Here is a 20,274-nt window from a genome sequence, read left to right as displayed (position 1 = left end):
GGAGGTATAAATTTAATGCGCGATAAATACAACTCTGGACAGAACGGGCTTTTGCTTTTCTTTTAAATGATTTTTTGCATTTTTATACATGTGTGCGTACCGGTATTTAAAGTTGTCAGCCCCAAACGACAGCATTTTAAAACTATATAGTGACTGTGAAACAATTCTAGAAACTGAACTATCCCTATTTAAGTGCAATAGATGAGTATTTCACTCTTTCCCTTCCAAGAAGCTGTTGGTGACTTAAACAGCCCAATTTCCTCCCCTGGTGTTGTCTATGTTTTTCCTAACATTTTGTGTCCAAAGTACTATGAGCCATAAACTTGCACACACAGTCTGGCCAGTTTCTGATTTCTTTAATTCCCCCGAGCCACACAATCCTCACCACTTTCTAGGCTGAAATTTCAGCAGCCTGCAACTCAATAGATATTGTCACGAGGCTTTACAATTTATTTTTCCCTTTAATTCACAAACTTCTAACTGCATGTGCGAACTTCTAATTGCAATGAGCTAGTAAGTTCTAATTACCTTCACTGCGTCCCCAGCCGGACACTTTGCACTGGTGGCTGCCTCTGAATATGTATTGTGACCAGGGAGTTGACACAGAGTCCTACAGAGAACATGTTGGGCTGGTAGGCTTGTCCTTGGGTCTCATCTCCAGGAAAGCAATGCCATTTATTTACTCTGTTTAAAGCAAATGGTTCTGTTGGGGAGAGGCTTACCACTCCAGACAAGATTTTATAAGTATGCACATTTCCCCCCCTGCAAAGAAGAAAAGGGTTTTAAAAGGGCAAGCAAATGTGTAAACTTTGGCTTAGTATAAATCTGAAACATAGTCAAATACTTCATATGCACAGGTGTCCACTTTTAGCAGTAGTATTCTGCCCAGTTTTCTGGGGCTTTCTGAAATTAATTAGATGAGAAAAGATTATACTCATCTGAGACACAGCAATAATAGTTGAGTCCTGACTGCATATGCTAATAGATCAGTGTGGGTGGCTGACTTAAAGCAAGATTTGCTTCTGTGCACTGGTATGCTTTCAAACTGCTAGGTTGGCAGGAGCTGGGACAAAGCAATGGCAGCTCACCCTGTTGTGCAGATTTGAACTGCCAACCTTGTGATCGGCAAACCCATGAGGCTCGGTGGTTTAGACCACAGCGCCACCCACGTTCCCTTTACCTATGCTTCTGTGTCTATATTTGAGGTGGTATAGAGCCTATATTGTATAGACCCGTGTTGTGCTTTGTTTGACAATGGAGAACTGGTAGAATGTGTAGTGTAGATGGAGCCGTACAGCACCAAGGCCTAAAAGGCCACTTTGTTCTGTATCTTGATGCAAGGCAAGGCCACCTGCCCACCATTCCCATTTAAGAGTTGCCCAAGCCTAACAGTGCGCAGATGTCAAAATTCAACAGCCTCCCGAATATAGATAGCTGTCAACCGTCCCTTATTTGGCGGGAAACTCCCTTATCCCAGCGCCGTGTCCCGCTGCTGTCCCTTACTGATGATGTCCCTTAAATTTCCCGGGTTTCATGCTCTCCCGGCTCAGGAGGGAAGCAGCGGCTCGGGGTCCTCCACTGTGAGAGCGCGTGCACAAGCTGCCGCGTCTCCATCTCTTCCTTTTCCCGCTGAGGGGCGTGTCGTGAGGAGCCGGATGGAGGCGGGTGGGCAGGCAGCCCCTCTCTTGCGAGACTTCTGCCGCGCTGCCAGGGGAAGCCGGAGGTGGTGGCGACGGCGGCTGCGGAGGTGGCCTGAGGGAGGAGGAAGAGGAGGGGATGGGGAGGGACGCAGAAGGGCGGCGCTTCAGTGGCAGCCACGGCACCGCAACCGCCTCATGCCCGGCTTGCGGGCGGCGTGGGCGAGAGTCTCTCTCCCTCCCTCCCTCTCTCTTGGGTGGGGAAGGGCCAATGGAACTCCTCGCGCCAGGACGACGGCAGCCCCGACGTGCTGCTTAGCATACCCTCCAACCAGTGCAGCATCTTAATGTAGTGATTTCCCCCTCTGCATCCCTTTCATAACTCTTTCATAACTGCAAAACAGCATGGCTCCATCAGTGCCAGATCCCTTATTTTGGCTGCTGATCCCTTACTTTCAAGGCTGCTGGTCCCTTATTTTCAAATCTGTAAGTTGACAGCTATGATATAAACTCAACTGCAGTTCACTGTGGTCCATTCACCTCTAGTGGCCTCAGCTGCTTTAGCTAGCTATATTAAGGGCTTGAATCATGTTCTGCATTTGCATTCTGAAGGTTAGAATAATGATAACCTAGTTGAGGAACATTCCCCAGAGCCTTCATGCTCATTGGAGGAGTCTGAAGTCTACTCCTCTGAGTCTGGGTGGTGACGACAGTGTTGTTGCTTTGATACCACCCTTCCATCTGAGGATCACAGGGCAGTTTACAGTACTTCCCTGGGTTTTATCAGATTGGGTGCAAGATCCAAGCATAGGTCCTCCCCTTAAATCCGGCTCTGATTTTTCTTCTGAGCTACTGCTGCATAACTAAGTTTATTGGCCCAAGGCCATGACATTCTCCATGCATTTTTGGAACAATAGGGAAAATAGCACCTAAACAGGACTTCAGAGTTTTAAGGATTCTGCAACTGTTTGAAATGTTTGAAAATAGTCTGTACAGTAAGATACCTAAATATTCTCCATCCATGGCTATTATGCCATCTTGTGTACAGTGGAGCCTGCTTAGCAAATTTCAATACAATATAAAAACAAACATTTCCTTGGTGGTATGCATCACTTTTATTTGAATATACAATGAGTACAAAAGAAATGCAGTAACTGTTTACAGAAGCACACATACTTTAAAATTTATTAAATGCAAAATTTCACAACTCATAACTGATGATCTTTCGCAGCATAATCCAGCCAGAGCTGAGTACTTCTAACTTTCACAGATGAGAGATGGGAAATCAGTGGCCTTCCACATGTTAATGGACTACAAATCCCATCAATCCTAACTGCTGGCCATGCTGGCTGGGGCTAATGGGAACTGGAGCCTGAAACATCTGGAGGGCCAAAGGTTCCTTCCCCATCCCTGCCAGTTTTCAGCAAGCTTAAAGCTACAACTGCACACATATTTACTTGGGAGTAAGTTACGTCTTCCGAGTAAACTTGATCATGCCATACATTTCTCTCATTGAAACTACTAGGACAATGCTTCACTTTGGCTGGATTGAGCCACAAGTTCTGCAGCCTATCTTTAGTTATTGCCAAGGCAAAAAGAGGTAATATTTACATTCCAAATCACATTCCAAATCACAAGTTATATCGTGAAATGAGATTCAGTCCAGTGTGACGGCCAATCCAATTGAAATAATGTGCCACTTTTGTATAAACCCCAGGGTGTCCTTTTTCGCCACAATTTTCACCCCAGCTCACAACACCCCAAACATACCCCACATTATTAGAGTCAAAACAAACTAAGGGTCCTCCTGAGTCACCTTTACAGGAATCCACAGAGCCATCATGCGTTCCTGAAAAGAGAAAAACAAAGTAAGTTGTTACAGATGCCCTCACCCACAACAAAGGCAATTATGGGTGCATTTTCATTCCCAAACTATTCTATTGATACTAGATACAGTCAAAACAGAGTAGAAAGCCCAAAGTGTGTGGATGACTATGTCTTTGTGGTGTTTTATCTTGTCCATAGCTGAGGCATTTGTTTTTTGCCCATTTGGGACAATTAATCAATTCCCCCATATCCAGAGCCTGCGTTCATTGAGCCTGATCCTTGTCAAAGACTGACATAATTATTTAGTGAACTGGTGTTATTCTGGATAATATCTTTAAATGCTGGTGATTTAGGGAGCAATCCAAACTCCTGCTAGTCCAGTGGAGTCACATGGAGCAATGGGGCCATGGCTGCATCCACAGCCCTGCCATACATGACAACCAAGGCAGAAGGGAGCAGGCAGATAAACATCCCCTCCTGTTAACTTCTTAGAAGAAGAAGAAGAGGAGGGGTTTGGATTTGATTTCCCTCTTTATCACTACCCGAAGGAGTCTCAAAGCGGCTAACATTCTCCTTTCCCTTCCTCCCCCACAATAAACACTCTGTGAGGTGAGTGGGGCTGAGAGACTTCCGAGAAGTGTGACTGGCCCAAGGTCACCCAGCAGCTGCATGTGGAGAAGCGGGGAATTGAACCCGGTTCACCAGATTACGAGTCTAATACTCATGTGGGGAGCTATATGTGTGTTTGTTTTGTTTCAGGCACTGATATGTGTTGACCCGTCTCTGCTTACTTAATACTGTCTCATGAGTTTGCATCCAGATGGGTGTCAAAAATGATACAGTTCATATTCACCTGCACATTCCATGCCTTCAAAGTACCGGTTCCCATAGATTTCAGAGCAGTTTTCCATTAGATAAATGTACCCCCACTTAAGATCAAATTGCCTTGAAAACTCTAAAAAAGAAATAAATAACAGTTGGTGTTTCATTTTACCATTTATTAATTGTTCACAATTCAGTACTTTCATTCACCGTCCATAAACTTATCCCATTTCAACCGTGGTCAGGTTAATCTGATTTTTTAAAGTATCTGATGAGACTCTTCCAGTGCAGGACAAAACAACTTGCATTTTTTTAAAAAGTGAAAAATTTCACATAAATTTTAAAAAGTGAAAAAATTCACATGAATTTCATTCAAGTCACTGAATTAAGGGGTTGTGAAGACTTGACCAACGGTGGGGGGGGGGAGACAAGTTCGGCAGTATACTAGCTGAGACCAACAGGAAATGCTAGTGAAACAGCTTTTAATGAGCTGTTATAAAGAAGAGTTGAAAGGAAGTGCTTTTGTAGCTTAGCAAAGTTTGAGGCCAGAAGAGATGAGGAAACTGTAACCATAATTTAAACAAGTAATTAGCCTATTCCATTTACCTTCATCGAGCCCCCAGCCAGACACTTTGCACTGGTGGCCACCTTTGAACATGTATTTTGACCAAGGGACACAGACTGGCGCAGAGTCCACAGGGTAACATGTTGGGCTGTTTGTGTCCTTGGGTTTCATCTCCATCAAAGCAATGTCATTTTCATATGTTTTGGTGTTGTACTTCTCGTGAACTATTACTTTAACTACTTGAAATGCTTCTATTATCCCTTCCTGTAGTACTGTGTTCAGCATTCCAGTCCACACCTGATAGGTATGTGCACGGTTCTCTCTGCAAAGAAGAAATGTGTTTCAAAGAGTGCAAGCAGAAACACAAACTTTGGATTATGAAAAATTTCCCAGCTAATTAATCAAGTAGTCAAACGGATTACATACATAAGCGCCCACTTTTAGCAATAGGCTCCTGCACAGTTTTCCGTGCCTTTATGAAATCCATTAGATGAGAAAAGCTGAGATTCATCTGAGATACAGCAAAAATAAAGGTAAAGGTACCCCTGCCCGTTACGGGCCAGTCTTGACAGACTCTGGGGTTTGTGCGCCCATCTCACTCTATAGGCCGTGGGCCAGCGCTGTCCGGAGACACTTCCGGGTCACGTGGCCAGCGTGACAAAGCTGCATCTGGCGAGCCAGCGCAGCACACGGAACGCCGTTTACTTCCCGCTGGTAAGCGGTACCTGTTTATCTACTTGCACCCAGGGGTGCTTTCGAACTGCTAGGTTGGCAGGCGCTGGGACCGAGCAGCGGGAGCGCACCCCGCCGCGGGGATTCGAACCGCCAACCTTTCGATCGGCAAGCCCTAGGCGCTGAGGCTTTTACCCACAGCGCCACCCGCGTCCCTTTACAGCAAAAATAGCTGAGGCCTATTTATTTATTATTGCATTCATTTTAAGATTTATTTTTTTTAAACCACTTAATTATTTGCATTTCTTAAAAAAGAAAATCCACAGAAAATGGGACAGTCATACAATTAAAAATCACAATAAAAACAAATGCCAGCTGGAACAAGAAAGTCTTCAGTCATGAACCTGAGGTTCAACAGAGAGTGTGTCTCTCTAATTTCAGTTGCGAGGGAGTTCGACAATCTTGAGCTCACTCTGCTGAATGTACAGCTTCTACTAGTTATGAGCTGTGTGTCTGAGTCATGGGGGATGACCAACAGAGATTCCCCCAAAGATCTCAAAGAATTTCGGGGGGGGGGAAATATTTTTATTTATTTACATGATGGGGGGGCAACTGTCCCTCCTGCCCCCCCCGGCTACACCTATGTCAATTAAGTCAATATAGAACTGCTAGACGGTTGTAACATAGATGGAGCTGCGGTCGTCCCAGACCCTAAAAGTTCATTTTGTTCTGTCTCTTGCTGCAAGGCAATTCCCACTTGAGAGTCGCCAAATCCACTTACCTAACACAGTGTGCAGCCGTCAAAACCCAACAGCCCCCAATATAAACGCCACCACAGTTCACTGTTGTCCGTTCATCTTTAATGGCCACTTGCCAAGGAAATTCATCCTGCAAATACATGAGGCATGATGTTACACTTTTCTAGACCAGTTCTACTACTAATATTACCTGTGTCTATCTATGTATGTGGTCTCCAGATGGAACTGGAAGTAGGAGCAAAAATCACCGTTGGTTGACAAAGTAGATATTTATTTCAGAACCTACTGTTTCTACTCTACCTTCTTCAGGAAAAGTCAGAGAAACAAAGGTTCAGCATTTTGATGTGCTGCTGCTTCTTTTCCTGTTGGATAAAGAAATAGCTCTTTCGTCTATTCCACTTTTTTGGTTCGTACTTCTAGTTGGATTTTTAAAAATAATATTTGATGTACTAAAATGCCCTATAGCAAAAAAATCCACGAAACTGGAGTGTTTCACTTATTTCAGCTGTACTGCCCATTCAGATTCCCTAGCTTATGATTGGAGGGAGGGAAGGTTGAGAGTAGGAAAGGGGAGAAAATATATCGCTGTGCAGTATTTTAAAAGACTGGAAATTAACTCTTCGATTTCCTACTTTATACTGTACTCAAAAAGCTTATGCTTCACCATAGATTTCTAGGTTGTTTTATCCATTGTCACCGTTCCTGCAGGTCTAAAAAATGCATTAAAAACACAGACTTGACATTACAGACTTGACATTATAGTGCCTGTATTGTTAGCTATGCCTGATTTTCCTTTTACCTTTCCTGCAGTGAATCCACCTACGATTCGCTTCCGACGAGTAGCCGTGTGGTTTGCAATGCCGCACTGTAACTGGGGTAACAATGTTTTGATCTTTCTTCTTTCTTTAACAAAAGAGATAAGCAGTGTCATGCTTGCAACTCGCTCACTTGCATTCGTTGAAATAAACTACTTTGTGGTTTGTTTTTTATGACTTCTTTGGGCATTTAGATTACATACGTGCATTGATGATAACTGAACAAAGGCGTCGGGTGCACTGGCAAACTGCACCTCCTTTGGAACATCACATCCCCTGTTCTTCCAGTCCTTCACAAGATGGATTGTGAACTTCTGAACTGGGGAGCTGCCCCTTATCGTGGAGGCCGCCTGTGCAAGCTAGAGCCCCCACATATTAGGGATAATTGCTTGCAAAAATGCACATTTTAGAGGAGGTGCACCAAAAAATGTGTATAAATTTTTATACCTACTTTTCCTTTGTTTAAAAAAATTGCAAACTAATGCAGTAATTGGGTGTACTGAAGATTGGAAAAATGAGAAACCAAAACCAGCAAATTCACCTAAGCCTACATAATAATTCTCTTTAAGCATATATCCTCCAACATCTTGGGGACCAAAACCATGATGCTCTTTTTCTGGTCTCGTGAGACCAAAAACCAAGCGGCTTTCATTCCAGCTCTCTGGCACAAGTCTACTGACTCTCGCCAGAGTGCCAGACCAAAGAATGGGACATTCCAGGATCCAATCAGAAGTCGGGATTGGCTGTTGTAATTCTGGGATATCCCGCTTAAATCAGGACTGTTGAGCGAATGTAAGCAACTTTTTAAAAGGTTTCCATTCAGGGAGTTGATGCGTGGCACTTTCCTGAGAAAAGAATCAAGACTCAGGGGTTTCAAGGCCAGCTCTTTCATTTGATTGTTGTTTTCAAAGGTGGAAAGGGGGTTGTTAAGCAACATACTCCTGTGTAGCCTTGAAAGCTTCATCCTCCGTTCATATATTCATGTGCTTTACACAGCTGTTCATGTGAGCAGCTTCCAGTACATTTCTGACAGTGCACTGTCAAAAGTGCCCCAGAAGAGGTGATAAACCAGCATGGTGAAAATCACTGGAAGCTCAGCAAGAAGCATGATTTGACACAAGCAGCTTCCCCATGAAGTAGTTTCCCATTTTCAAGAGTGATTAGTGAATGCATGTAATAAGTTCCATTGAGCAAAGCAGACTTCACTTATGAGTAAGCATGCATAGGACTAGACTGCTGAATCAGTCCAAGCAATTGTCATATTGTCTATTGATCATGATATAGTGTATTTACCTTCATCCATAGACTGTTCAGCATCTTTTTTTCCTTCTGAAATAAAATAACTACTTTAAATTATTGTAACTGAAAACCTAGTTTCAGATCCCTAAACCTATGAACATTTTGAACTGATCCCTGCAGCTGAGCCTTCACAGCTCTTTGATCTATACAGCAATTGCAAGTGAAAATGTTTATTTTCATGCTGCAAAGAACTTAGTGATGTCCATGAAATAAGATCAAAACACAAAATGTTACCTCTTGCATTTTGTTGAGCTCTTCTATTGCCTATTTAAAACATACACACATATTATATATAAGTAGGGTGTACACAGGAAAAAAACATACACCAATGCACACTATGCTATGAATTTGCTGTATATTGGGGTTTGAGAATCTAGAGGTTGGACGTCCAATAACGCCTGCATCAGACTTGACCATTGGCTATGCTAATATAACCTTCCAGGTTTAGCCTTGCAGGGGTGAAGTTCTTGAAGAGTTATTGAAGAGAGCTGGGAAGCCAAATAAGATTGGGTAGATCACCCTGTACAATTTAAATTGCATTTTCTTATATGCATGAGTAATTAGCATGGGGTTGCAGAGTCCGTTCTCGCAGAGCTGCAATTTGTAAGTTGCCAGTTGCCGTTGTCCTCTCATTGTGGGACTAAAGCTGATTGCAGAGAGCAACTCGGAAGCCTTCTGCACCTTGGTAGACAAGAGCAGCCTCTACCAACCTTGGGTTTCCAGATGTTGGTAAACTACAACTCTCATCAGCCCCAGCCAGCATGGCCCAATGGTCAAGGATGATGAGCACTGCAGTACAGCAACATTTGAGGACCCAAGTTTGAGAATAGACAGAGGAACATTTAAATGGGCTGATCACAAAATTTGCAAGCAATAATATGTACATTTTCTCTTCTGACTCAGAGAGACCATTGATTGCATTGTTCTTTTTTCAAATACTATAGTTTCAAATAGTGCGTTTATTTATTTGTGGGGAAACTGTTGTATTGCTCTGTATAACTGTGGTTCCATGAATGGGCTGTTTTTTTCTGGGCTATTGCTGCCGAATAAGCTGAATTATAAAGAACAGGTCACTCCTGAGAGAACCCTGAGAGAAACATAAGAAGAGAGTTATAAAATTATATATATATATAAATTACCCGTGTTTTCATTGTCTTCAGCTCTTTTTTTATCACCTATTTAAAACATGCACATATACATAAAATAAGTAAGGTGAACACAGAAAAAAAACCCAATCCACCAACAAGCAATGAACTAGACTGGCTTCCATTATATTAAGGGTCTATAGTCCTGCAGATGTTGTTAAACTCCACCTCTAAATTGGAAAGATTGTAGGGAGTGGCTCAAAACTACATATGAACCTTGCTCAGTAATACAGATGACTAAGGGCCAAAGTAGACATTGGGAATCCCTATTAGCTTTCCTCCTAGGGCTAATAGCAGTTGTGCTGATGGGGTGATTTCTTTCTCTTTGTGCTTCACTTGCTATTAATTTTTCTAGCATCATGTTTAATATGGACCTAGGCTCCATTCACTCCTTCTGCTCTGCAGGGTGAAGTGACTAGACAAGCATGATATGTAGACCAGACACATGCTCACTTTTTGATGAATTTTAAATGAAATTGTTAATAGTTGGATGGGTAGGGCTGCATTGCAGTGATCGTATAACTTCTATTGTGTTTTATATAGATATAGATACATACATACTTTTCTACCATGATACCCAAGGTGGTTTACATTTTTTAAAAAATGTGCTTAAATTATGATTCATTACGATTATCACATTATTATGATTATGTCCTATTGCTGTGGACTGCTTAATAATAATAATAATAATAATAATAATAATAATAATAATAATTTATTTGTACCCCGCCCATCTGGCTGGGTTTCCCCAGCCACTCTGGGCGGCTTCCAACAAAGATGAAAAATACACTAAAATATCACATATTAAAAACTTCCCTGAACAGGGCTGCCTTCAGATGTGCACAAAGCTAATTTGTGGAAAATGCAGAATATTGAACGGGGATGATTGCCTTTGTTGAGAAAATGCATAGATATGCTTGCAAACTGCTTCTGCTTCTACTATGAGAATGAGAAGGGTTTGGTTTTCAATTACCGTAGTACAAATCAACCTGTGATATCCACCTGGGAAGGTGACGTGTGTTTTTAGTTTACTGTTAATTTTAATTATATTTTGAACTTTTAAAAATAGCTGTTTTCAGCTGCGTTTTTTTGACAATACCGCTATTTATGTTTCGTTTCGTTTTTGTAAATTGTTTAGGGGTTCTTTTTACAATAGAGAGGTATATATTTTTGTTAAATAAACAGAAAGCATTGCCTTTATGAGCCCCATTGAAATGAATGATGCTCATTTTCTTGAGCTGTTTTCTGTGTTTTTAGCTACAACAACCTCTTTGGATGGGGCAGGCTGTACATCTAAGATGAACAAAAATGCAGCTGCAAATTATATATCAGTAAGTGGAGCACAAACTTCAAATCAAGTGAGCTACTAGGTTACAGAAAGCATCCCTCCCCCCTTTCAAGCTGCAATGTTGTACTGTGAGTTGTGCGGGAGCACTCCGTTTAGGTTTTGATATTGCTCGTCTGTTAATGAGGGACAAGTGGACATGAAGGATGGGCTGTGCAATGGTCTCAGATATCACCACAATTTGAGCTAGCTAGAATGTTCTAAGCTTATCCAAACCCATTACATAGTATGTGGGGGGGGGGGGTTATTGTCCGAATGCAGCCACAAATAAATAGAAAGGTATACTCTTACACTGTGAGCGAGTCTCATCTTCTCCTGTTAAACAGTCCACTTCGTTGTTACAGACGTATTTTCTTGGAATACACACATCTGAATGACAGTGGAAGCTTTTCCCCCTACATGCTATCGGAAAGAGATCAGTCAGAATATAAAACACAAAATGGTACATCAATAGCACAGTGGTTTAAGGCCTAAGCACAAAGAATTGTAGAGTTGGAAGGGAACATGAGGGTCATCTAGTCCAATCCCCTACAATGCGGGAATCTTTTTGCACAAACCCGAGATTATGAGTCTCATGCTCTACTGATTGAACTATTCAGTTATTTTTCAAAATTAAGCAATGTAACTTTGAAATATTCTATATAATTTTTGGAAATGACAGCTTTTCTGCTCCTTTGTGTGTATAAAGTTGAATGCTACTCTGTCTTTTTTGGGAGCAATGAAAACACCCCCACCCCATCCCTTATGTTCATGGTACTGTTTTTACTTCTGATCCATTGATTTTGATTGGTGAAGCTTTCGTTTGCTTTGTTGTAAGCCACCTTGGGGAATTTTGAGTTAAAGTTGGTATATAAATCTAACTGATACCTAACATGACTGAAGAAATATGACTTGAAACTTTTAACCTTTTGCTCTTAAGCAGAGTTTAGAGCAATGATGTGTACAAGCATTTCTTTGACAAACATATAGCTTTAAAGCATCTTTCAGAACCATTTGTGTGTATATGACTGATAATACACACCCAAAAAAAGAATGATTACATAGTATAGAGCATACCTTTGCAACATATTTCGTCACTTAAGTCTCCACAGTCGTTGACGCCATTGCATGTCTTAGAGGAATGGATGCATTTTCTATTGACACAACGGAATTCTTTTGGCGAACATTCTGTCAAGTGGGATGAGAAACAAATAATGTTTTGGTTAGATATTCTTCAGCAGAAAAAGAAATACTGTATAGAAATCCATAGGATTGTTTGCTGGGATGGGTGCACAGTAGCTGAAGGCATGAAACTATTGTGTTCAGCATAATTGCCTGCCTCTGGTTTAATTATTAAGAGCATTTCTATGTTTCCTTTCAATCAGTGACAAATCCAAGACAGCAAACAAAAAGATGAATTCAGCATAGCATTCACAAGGATTTAAAAAACAAAAAAGAGATTTAAAACTGTATGTTGTGGGGAGGGGAACAGGATCATAGCTGTCAACATTTCCCTTTTTTAAAGGTAAATTCCCTTATTCCAAATAGGATTTCCCTTTAAAAAGGGGAAATGTTGACAGCTATGAACAGGATCTGGCTGGCCCTGGGGAATGGGGTTCGCTTCTAAAATTGAGTGGGACCTGTCACCTGACTTTATTCATGATGATTATTATTTAGTCACTTTCCTTGCAACAGTGACCCAAAGCAATTGACCCAAAGCAACTAACATTAAAACTAGCTAAAACAAACACGACCAATAAGAACCTAAAAACACAGCAGCATGTCTTCAGGTAACACAACTGACTGTGCACACTGACTGCATTGTCTCAAAGAATCCACAGTGTAGGGGCCGCTAGGGGCGCACTGGAAGATGGCCGACAATAACATCTCTCCGGCTCACACGAGGTAATTAAGAGGCTGATATGGGAGTATGCAGCCTCCCTTGTTGCCCCAAGGATATGGGGAACACTGCGTTGCCTCCTGTGGCCATAAATCACCCCCAGATTCGAAAGAAGGGGGTGAGGGCACTAGGCACAAAGCCCTTGTGTGGGTCCGGCTCTCCCGGATGCTGTCTCTGATCGCACACTAGTTGCAGCAACTCGAAATAAACAATTAGAGAGAGAAGCAAATGCACATATTTCAAGTGAAGAACGGGAGTGAAGACTGCTAATTGAAGTGACCTCTGTGAAAGTAGAGCGACGGGTTGGATTTAACAGGAATATATCTGAAGAAGATACATCAAAGGTTCGGTATGTCGGAGCGGGACTGGATGGGGGGGGGACTTTTTTCTTTTCTTCTATGTCATTAACCAATAACCCCTCCCCAAGAAAGAACCGTCGCATAACTGACCTAAGCAGGATGATTAAAAACTGTGTGGAAATGAATTATTAACCAAAAGTTTGGCTTATGGAGATCGAGAAAAGAACAAAGGCTCTTGAAATGACGCAGTAATAAAAAGGGAGTTACCATCTTGGCAGGTTCTGTCGAAAGATTGATGATCGGGAGGAGGAAGCTATGAACTGACAGAACCTCCTCAGGGGACTGAGAAAGGGGGTGGCAGATCTGTGAAGATTAACGAGCAAAAACCCACACAGGAGTACAATTTGTTTCAACCCGCTTGTGGAGACTATCAGAGGTCACAAAGAGAAAGGAAAAATATATGAAAATAACAAGAAGAGATGTGGAAAATAACAAGAAAGGATTGGATAGAATGGTGAACACTATTTGGACAGATTTGTGGACATTAAAGCAGCAGCAACAACAAGAGGATTGGATCCCTTTCGGAACTTGAAATATGGGTACCCCCAACAAAAAAATTAAAATTTGGAATTTGGAATTTATGTGATTTGATTTGATTGGTCTGTTAATAAAAAATATTTTTTTAAAAAAAGAATCCACAGTGTAGTTTGACTAAATATGCAGCAACAGCAGTAGTAATTAAGAGGCAACCTTTCTATCATATTGACTGAGTGACTGCATTTATACAGTGCCTTTCTGCCAAGGTTCCCAAGCTGGTTTACCTTTTTTAAAAAAGTAGAGCATGAGACTATTTCAGGGTTGCAGGTTCAAGCCCCACATTGGGCAAAAGATTCCTGCATTGCAGGGGGCTGGACTAGATGACCCTCGTGGTCCCTTCCAACTCTATGGTTCTAAGATTCTATTCTATGAAATGGTGTAAGATATAAAGCAAAAGTGTCCTGCCATGCCAAAAGTCTCTTCTGGGCCTGATGGCATAGGATCTCTGGCCTGGGCTTTGTTGCCTCAGGGTGTTAGAATTCCTGCTCCATGATTGCAGTCATGGGATTTTTGTCTATCACATGACGGTATATGTCTTGACTCCACAAAGTGGGAAGTGACAGAGACAGGATGTTTGTGTTACTGTGTTCCGTGAAGTGGGACTATTGTCCTTTGTTCTTTTTCTCTTGGCTGTCTGATGCTAGAGAGAGAGGGAGCCATGTTGCAGTGCTCTGTGTGTGTTTATATGTAAATAAAGTAGATTAGCCAAAATGCTGAGTTACTGAAGAGAAGAATTTTGGATTTGATATCCCGCTTTATCACTACCGGAAGGAGTATCAAAGCGGCTAACAATCTTCTTTCCCTTCCTCCCCCACAACAAACACTCTGTGAGGTGAGTGGGGCTAAGAGACTTCAGAGAAGTGTGACTGGCCCAAGGTCACCCAGCAGCTGCATGTGGAGGAGCGGAGACGCGAACCCAGTTCACCAGATTACAAGTCCACCGCTCTTAACCATTACACCACACTGGCTGTCTGAGGTCTATCACGCACATGATGTGCAAACTCTGTGGATCCCTAAGTGTGCCGGTGTCGGTTGGCATCGGTCACTGTGATGTTCGGGCTGAAGAAAGCTTATGAAGCTCCCGAATGATCGACCAGGAGGGAGAGAACATGCCAGTCGGGCATATGTCTCTGCCAGGGTCCTACTCGAGTGTAGGCTGAACTCCTGACACAGGGTACCTTAGTTTTTCTTAAGCCACCCTAGGGAAAGTGAGAGAGGGACTGCATCAACAGATCATCTAAAGCCATATACTAATACTGTAATGAACTCAGGTGCTGAGTTACAACAGCTATGTAGCCACAAGAGAGGTATCAACATGCTGAAACCCTGCGATATGTTCAGTGATCACAGAATGCGGCGTTATTTGTTGCAAGGGGAGTTAATGCCAGTGGAGTGGTGAGGAGAGGAGAAATGGAATGGAATGGAGTCTCTTGTAAGTGTAGCATGTCTAGCACACTGAACAGGAATATTTCATATTGCAGTGTTTTGTTCTTGGTCCCACTTGTCATCTCTACCATCTAATTATCAAGCTAGAAATGGCTTATTACAGACAATCCCCCCCCCAATAAAACTTATTTTACCAACCTCTGTGTGTTGTATGACACGCCACTTTTGCCACTTTCTCATTAGTTTTATTCACTCTAGTTAAAGTACATTCTGCTAGGCTGGTCTCTGTTCCTCTGCATCTTGCCTTAAGGCACTCCATTGAATCAGTGTCTTCTTCTGGGTCAACATTGTCTGTACGATCAGCCCCTCTGAGCAATGCAAGAAAGAAGAAGAGAAGTAATCATTGGCCCTGGACCACACATATTATTCATACCCGATGGGAAAAAAACCAACATATTTGCAACAGTCTTTAAACCAGCCCACCTTGTGTGCCAGGAGCCAAAACAACTCCAGAAAGGGAAGAGTAGAGATATAAAATGAAGTCATGGGAAAAAACAGAACTTTGGGGAGAAATTGGAAAAGATTCAATCTCTCCCCCCGCCCTTTAGAAATTGAAAGTCCCTTTGTTACTTTTGGAATATAAAATGCATTCTTTATAACTTGGTTTGCTATAAAATTATCATGTTTTATATCTTAAAAGTGTGTGTGTGTGTGTTACAAATAGAGCTGCTGAACTGTAAGGAGCCTAGCATTTCTTTGGTTTTGCCAGTTTATGGGGAGCAGCCCAAAACACCTCAAGACAGAAAAGACAACAGCAGGCTAGATGGGCAAATAATATGACCTTCTATAAGGTTCAGTAGTGTTCAGTAGTGTTCCGTGGACTCAATAAAGGTATTTCCAAGTGCTGCTACTTCAAAGATGAAGATGATGATGAAGAAGAGTTTGGATTTGATATCCTGCTTTATCACTACCCAAAGGAGTCTCAAAGCGGCTAACATTCTCCTTTCCCTTCCTCCCCCACAACAAACACTCTGTGAGGTGAGTGGGGCTGAGAGACTTCAAAGAAGCGTGACTGGCCCAAGGTCACCCAGCAGCTGCATGTGGCGGAGCGGAGACGTGAACCTGGTTCCCCAGATTACGAGACTACTGCTCTTAACCACTACACCACCACTACCTCAAACTGCATACTCTTGAGTACCTCCTGGGGGGAAAAGCACTGGCTGTATGAACTATGGCCCTGACCTCATAATCCACAGATGGGAATTAGGACCCTCTCAGATGTTGCTGGACTCAAGCTCCCATCAACTTCAAACCACCATGCCCAGTGGTCAGGGAACCATGACCCAGGGCTCTGCCTCCCCATCCTCAGGGGAAATTATTACGAATTCAGAGCTGGGAGAAGTATGTGCCCTCTGAGCCCACCTTGGGGATCCTTATCTCCTTGGGAATTCCAGCACCAGAGGAGCACCTGATGCCAGCACCTCTCCATCTTGAAGAAGCCACATTACCCTCTTCAGACTCTAGCTGAGAATGCAAAACAGAACCATAGCCAAAGTAAACTAAGTAAACAGCCAGGGCCCCTTTAAGAGAAAGGGCTCCATTAATCAGGGCTGAAAGAAGCTGCCATCCTATTTAACAAACATAGCCACAACGCAACTTGCTGTTTTTAACTATATTAATTCTTTATACATCATATAAACATACCTCTTTTCATATTATCTAATTGAGTAGAAGCAATTAAGGACCAACGTTTAAAACAGGAAATACAAATGGATCAGTTCTTATATACGTAATGTCCAAATAGAAGCTTTTGTGTTCCACGTATGTACAAATGAATCAGTTTTTTAAAACGTAATGTCCAAATAAAAGCTTTCTGTGTTCCACGTATGTCTTAGCGAATACAAGTGTCAAATGTAACAACTTTAAGGAGCAGTACTTGCAAAAGATGAACTTTTATTTGTAATGTTCCACATCTGCCTTTGCAAAGTATGGTTGTTGTATGCAGCTGCTGTATGCAGGTATCAGACAAAGGATACAAAAGATCTTAACATGTCCCTTTGCAAAATATAGTTGTTGTATGCCGGTGTCAGACAAAAGAACTTAAACGTGACAAGGATTCGCGGAATAATACCTTGTTTCACCCTGCTGGGCATACTCATATTTTGTGTATCAGAGACATGGAACAAGTGACATGCCAGATACTGCATACGTAACTATCGGTTTGACAATGTTGTGTAAGCCATCCTATTTAAGGCTTGGTCTGGATTTGCTCATTGCTGGAGCAACATCCAGCCTGCACTGGCTGACATCCCAGCTAGGTGCTGCTTGGAGCTATCTCCCTTGGCTGTTTGTTTTTTGGCCTTTGCTTTGCTGGACCTTCTTTATCTGGACTTACTGGCATTGCTTGACCTGACTTCGCTTCCTGGATTTGGAAATGGTGCTAGCAGCTAGCAATACACTACCTGGTGTCTCTGGGCTCTTTACTCAGCACATGCTAAAATCCTCCCTTGTACCCAGCTGAGACCCTTGCATGGGAAAGAACACAGGCATGATGGGACTTCGAGTCCAACAATACCTGCAGGGCCACAGATTCCCCATCCCAGCTCAAATCCATCATAAAGATAGATCCCACTACAGTGGTACCTCGGGTTACATACACTTCAGGTTACAGACTCCGCTAACCCAGAAATAGTGCTTCAGGTTAAGAACTTTGCTTCAGGATAAGAACAGAAATCAGGCTTCGGCGGCGCGGCAGCAGCAGGATGCCCCATTAGCTAAAGTGGTGCTTCAGGTTAAGAACAGTTTCAGGTTAAGAACGGACCTCCGGAACGAATTACCGTATTTTTTGCTCTATAAGACTCACTTTTTCCCTCCTAAAAAGTAAGGGGAAATGTGTGTGTGTCTTATGGAGCGAATGCAGGCTGTGCAGCTATCACAGAAGCCAGAACAGCAAGAGGGATTGCTGCTTTCACTGCGCAGCGATCTCTCTTGCTGATCTGGCTTCTGAGATACAGAATATTTTTTTTCTTGTTTTCCTCTTCCAAAAACTTGTGGTCTTGTGGTCTGGTGCATTTTATAGAGCGAAAAATACGGTAAGTACTTAACCTGAGGTACCACTGTAATGTAGAGTTTTTCTTAAGATTTATTTAAGTAACATTTTATCCATATAAGCAGCTCTCCATTCCACCCCAGAATCTTACTCTGGAAAACCAAGATGTCTGCAGGCTACATTTGCTTCATTCATACCCCAAGCAGATCCACACACAGGTGTCTTTGGGGACAGATTCACTTCTACTTGGATAATTCCTGCTGATGTTGCATTTTCAGGCTTCAACGAAACTTGAAAAGTCTCTAGAAAGCAAAGCAAAATCTGCTAATGTTTAGGTCTGTAAGGTTTACAAAAGACAGCAATGTGGACAAAACCCACTTTGTTGTATGCAAGGCGCCATGTGTATAGTACTGTTGGTGTTGTTTGTCTGAAGGGTGGAGTTAAAATAAGTGAAAGGATAAATTAACCTTGAATGGGAAGGCGGGTACAGTATTATTTAATCAAATGGCACATTCTTTGTCAATTTGGTTCCTCTCTGGGATGCCAGATTTGAATTTCCACAACAATTCACACAAATGCATACCAGGAAATGGCTGGATGTTTTATATAGAAACAAAAAGCCCAGGGTTTTTTCCCCATTTACAGGGCGTTGTTTATTTTAAAGAGCCTGGAATGTCACTAAGCCAGTCTTTGAGCAGTGGACTCTGAGTGGAAAGCAAGCGAGACTCTCTGCTGCTTTTTGTGCATATGACTAGTAAATGCAGTGGAGGGAGGGTGATAAGGCATGACAGAAACAAAATACACTGTGCTTTTGGAATGACAAATGTGCAACATTCTACAGGTAGGCCTAGAGTGTCAAGAGCTGTTATACGAGTCTAGGATTGTTCTGCCTGTGTATTTGGCTGCATATACATAACACACATTTAAATTATTATATTAAAATTATTCATTGTTTTTCTTTTTTACAAAAATAACTCAAAAGACACTTAACAACAGTAAATAACAATGGGCTACCCCTGGGGTGGGGGTAATAGGGGGTTAATGTGGTGGTGATTTGGTTGAAATCAGGTGCTCCAACTTTTGCAAGTGGAAGCACGATGTGCTAAGGCAAAGCCACAGTTGGAAAGCACCAAAACTGTGTAAGTATAACAGAATTACAGGTAGACATCAATGTCTGCACCCCACCCTTAAAGCTTGATCTTTCTCAGGATCAACAATCAATTCAGAAGAAGAAAATGAAACATATTACCTTGAGAGCTGCATCTTCCTCTGTTCATAAATCTGCTCTTTTTACGTTGACATTCCAAGCTCTTTAGCTGGCAGTAATTTAAAGTCCTCTTCTCAGTAGAACAAACCAAGGTTCCATTTTTGGGGCATTGGTAAGGTAGCTTACAGAAACAGGAACCATCCACACACCTCTGCCATGGCTGGCAAAACACTTTCTCGCAAGAATTCTGAGTGTAGCCATTGTTTACACATTCTTCTATCAGATATGTATTGTCCTAAAAACAAATACTATTCAGTAACAGTAGTTGATTTGTTGTTTTCATACTTCCTTCAGATGCATGCTAAGCACATGAAAAAATAAAATAAAAACAAGCCTTAAAGTATTACCAATAAAACATGTTTCTTACAATGCCAACCATTTTTTAAAAATAAAAATCCTTACCTTTTGTTGAAAAATTCCAAGTTGTAAGCATGAAATAAACACGAGAGCTGATAATGATTTCATGGTGAATAGTTTCTGTCCGTATTTAGAATATTTTCTTTCCCTAAAATTTCCCCCCAGTCTCAGACTTCTGCTCTGTGTTTAATTTTTAACCATTAGCAAATATTTAAAAAGATGCTTCTGAAATAACTACGATAGCATCCATGTGCATGGATGGTTCTCAGCTCTTAAACAAGATCCTGCTTAAACCTCAGTTCAATGTTCACTGCAAAAACGATAAGAGAAGCAAACAGGTAAAAAGGCTGGTAGATCCCTGAATGAATGTGCTCTCCTGCGCATAACTCTCTCACAACTTTCTTAATACTTTCACTTATTTATGTAGCTGCTTTATAGTTGCCTGCTTCTCTGGAACAAAAGATAATGGATGATTTGCATATTTAACTGACAGGAGACTAAGATTTCAAGGTTGTGTTTGGCCAGTTGCTCAATGCCTTGGCAAACGGATAAAAA

The 20,274-nt window shown here is 41.9% G+C and overlaps 1 protein-coding gene across 3 annotated transcripts; it reads right to left on the bottom strand.

Annotated features, from left to right (window-relative positions):
* Positions 1-2,728: 2,728 nt before the first annotated feature.
* CFI (complement factor I) lies at positions 2,729-20,271 on the bottom strand. 3 transcript variants are annotated; one of them, XM_081208269.1, is made up of 14 exons: positions 19,765-20,266; positions 19,345-19,597; positions 18,247-18,397; positions 15,245-15,414; positions 11,942-12,052; positions 11,177-11,287; positions 9,535-9,570; positions 8,630-8,659; positions 8,390-8,425; positions 7,081-7,184; positions 6,305-6,411; positions 4,893-5,173; positions 4,318-4,419; positions 2,729-3,486 (listed from the first exon to the last, which is right to left on the bottom strand). In XM_081208269.1, the coding sequence occupies exons 1-14, from the start codon at positions 19,825-19,827 to the stop codon at positions 3,269-3,271; spliced, it is 1,773 nt and encodes a 590-aa protein (XP_081064395.1). In that variant the 5' UTR covers positions 19,828-20,266; the 3' UTR covers positions 2,729-3,268. The 3 variants fall into 3 exon arrangements, with proteins under 3 accessions (XP_081064395.1, XP_081064397.1, XP_081064396.1); XM_081208271.1 differs by lacking the exon at positions 9,535-9,570 and having other exon boundaries at positions 19,765-20,271; XM_081208270.1 differs by lacking the exon at positions 8,630-8,659 and having other exon boundaries at positions 19,765-20,269.
* Between the last annotated feature and the right edge of the window lie 3 nt (positions 20,272-20,274).

The sequence above is a fragment of the Podarcis bocagei genome (assembly GCF_964188305.1).
Source record: "Podarcis bocagei genome assembly, chromosome: 9".
In the NCBI taxonomy this organism is placed as follows: domain Eukaryota; kingdom Metazoa; phylum Chordata; class Lepidosauria; order Squamata; family Lacertidae; genus Podarcis; species Podarcis bocagei.
This window is presented reverse-complemented; position numbering and strand designations above follow the sequence as displayed.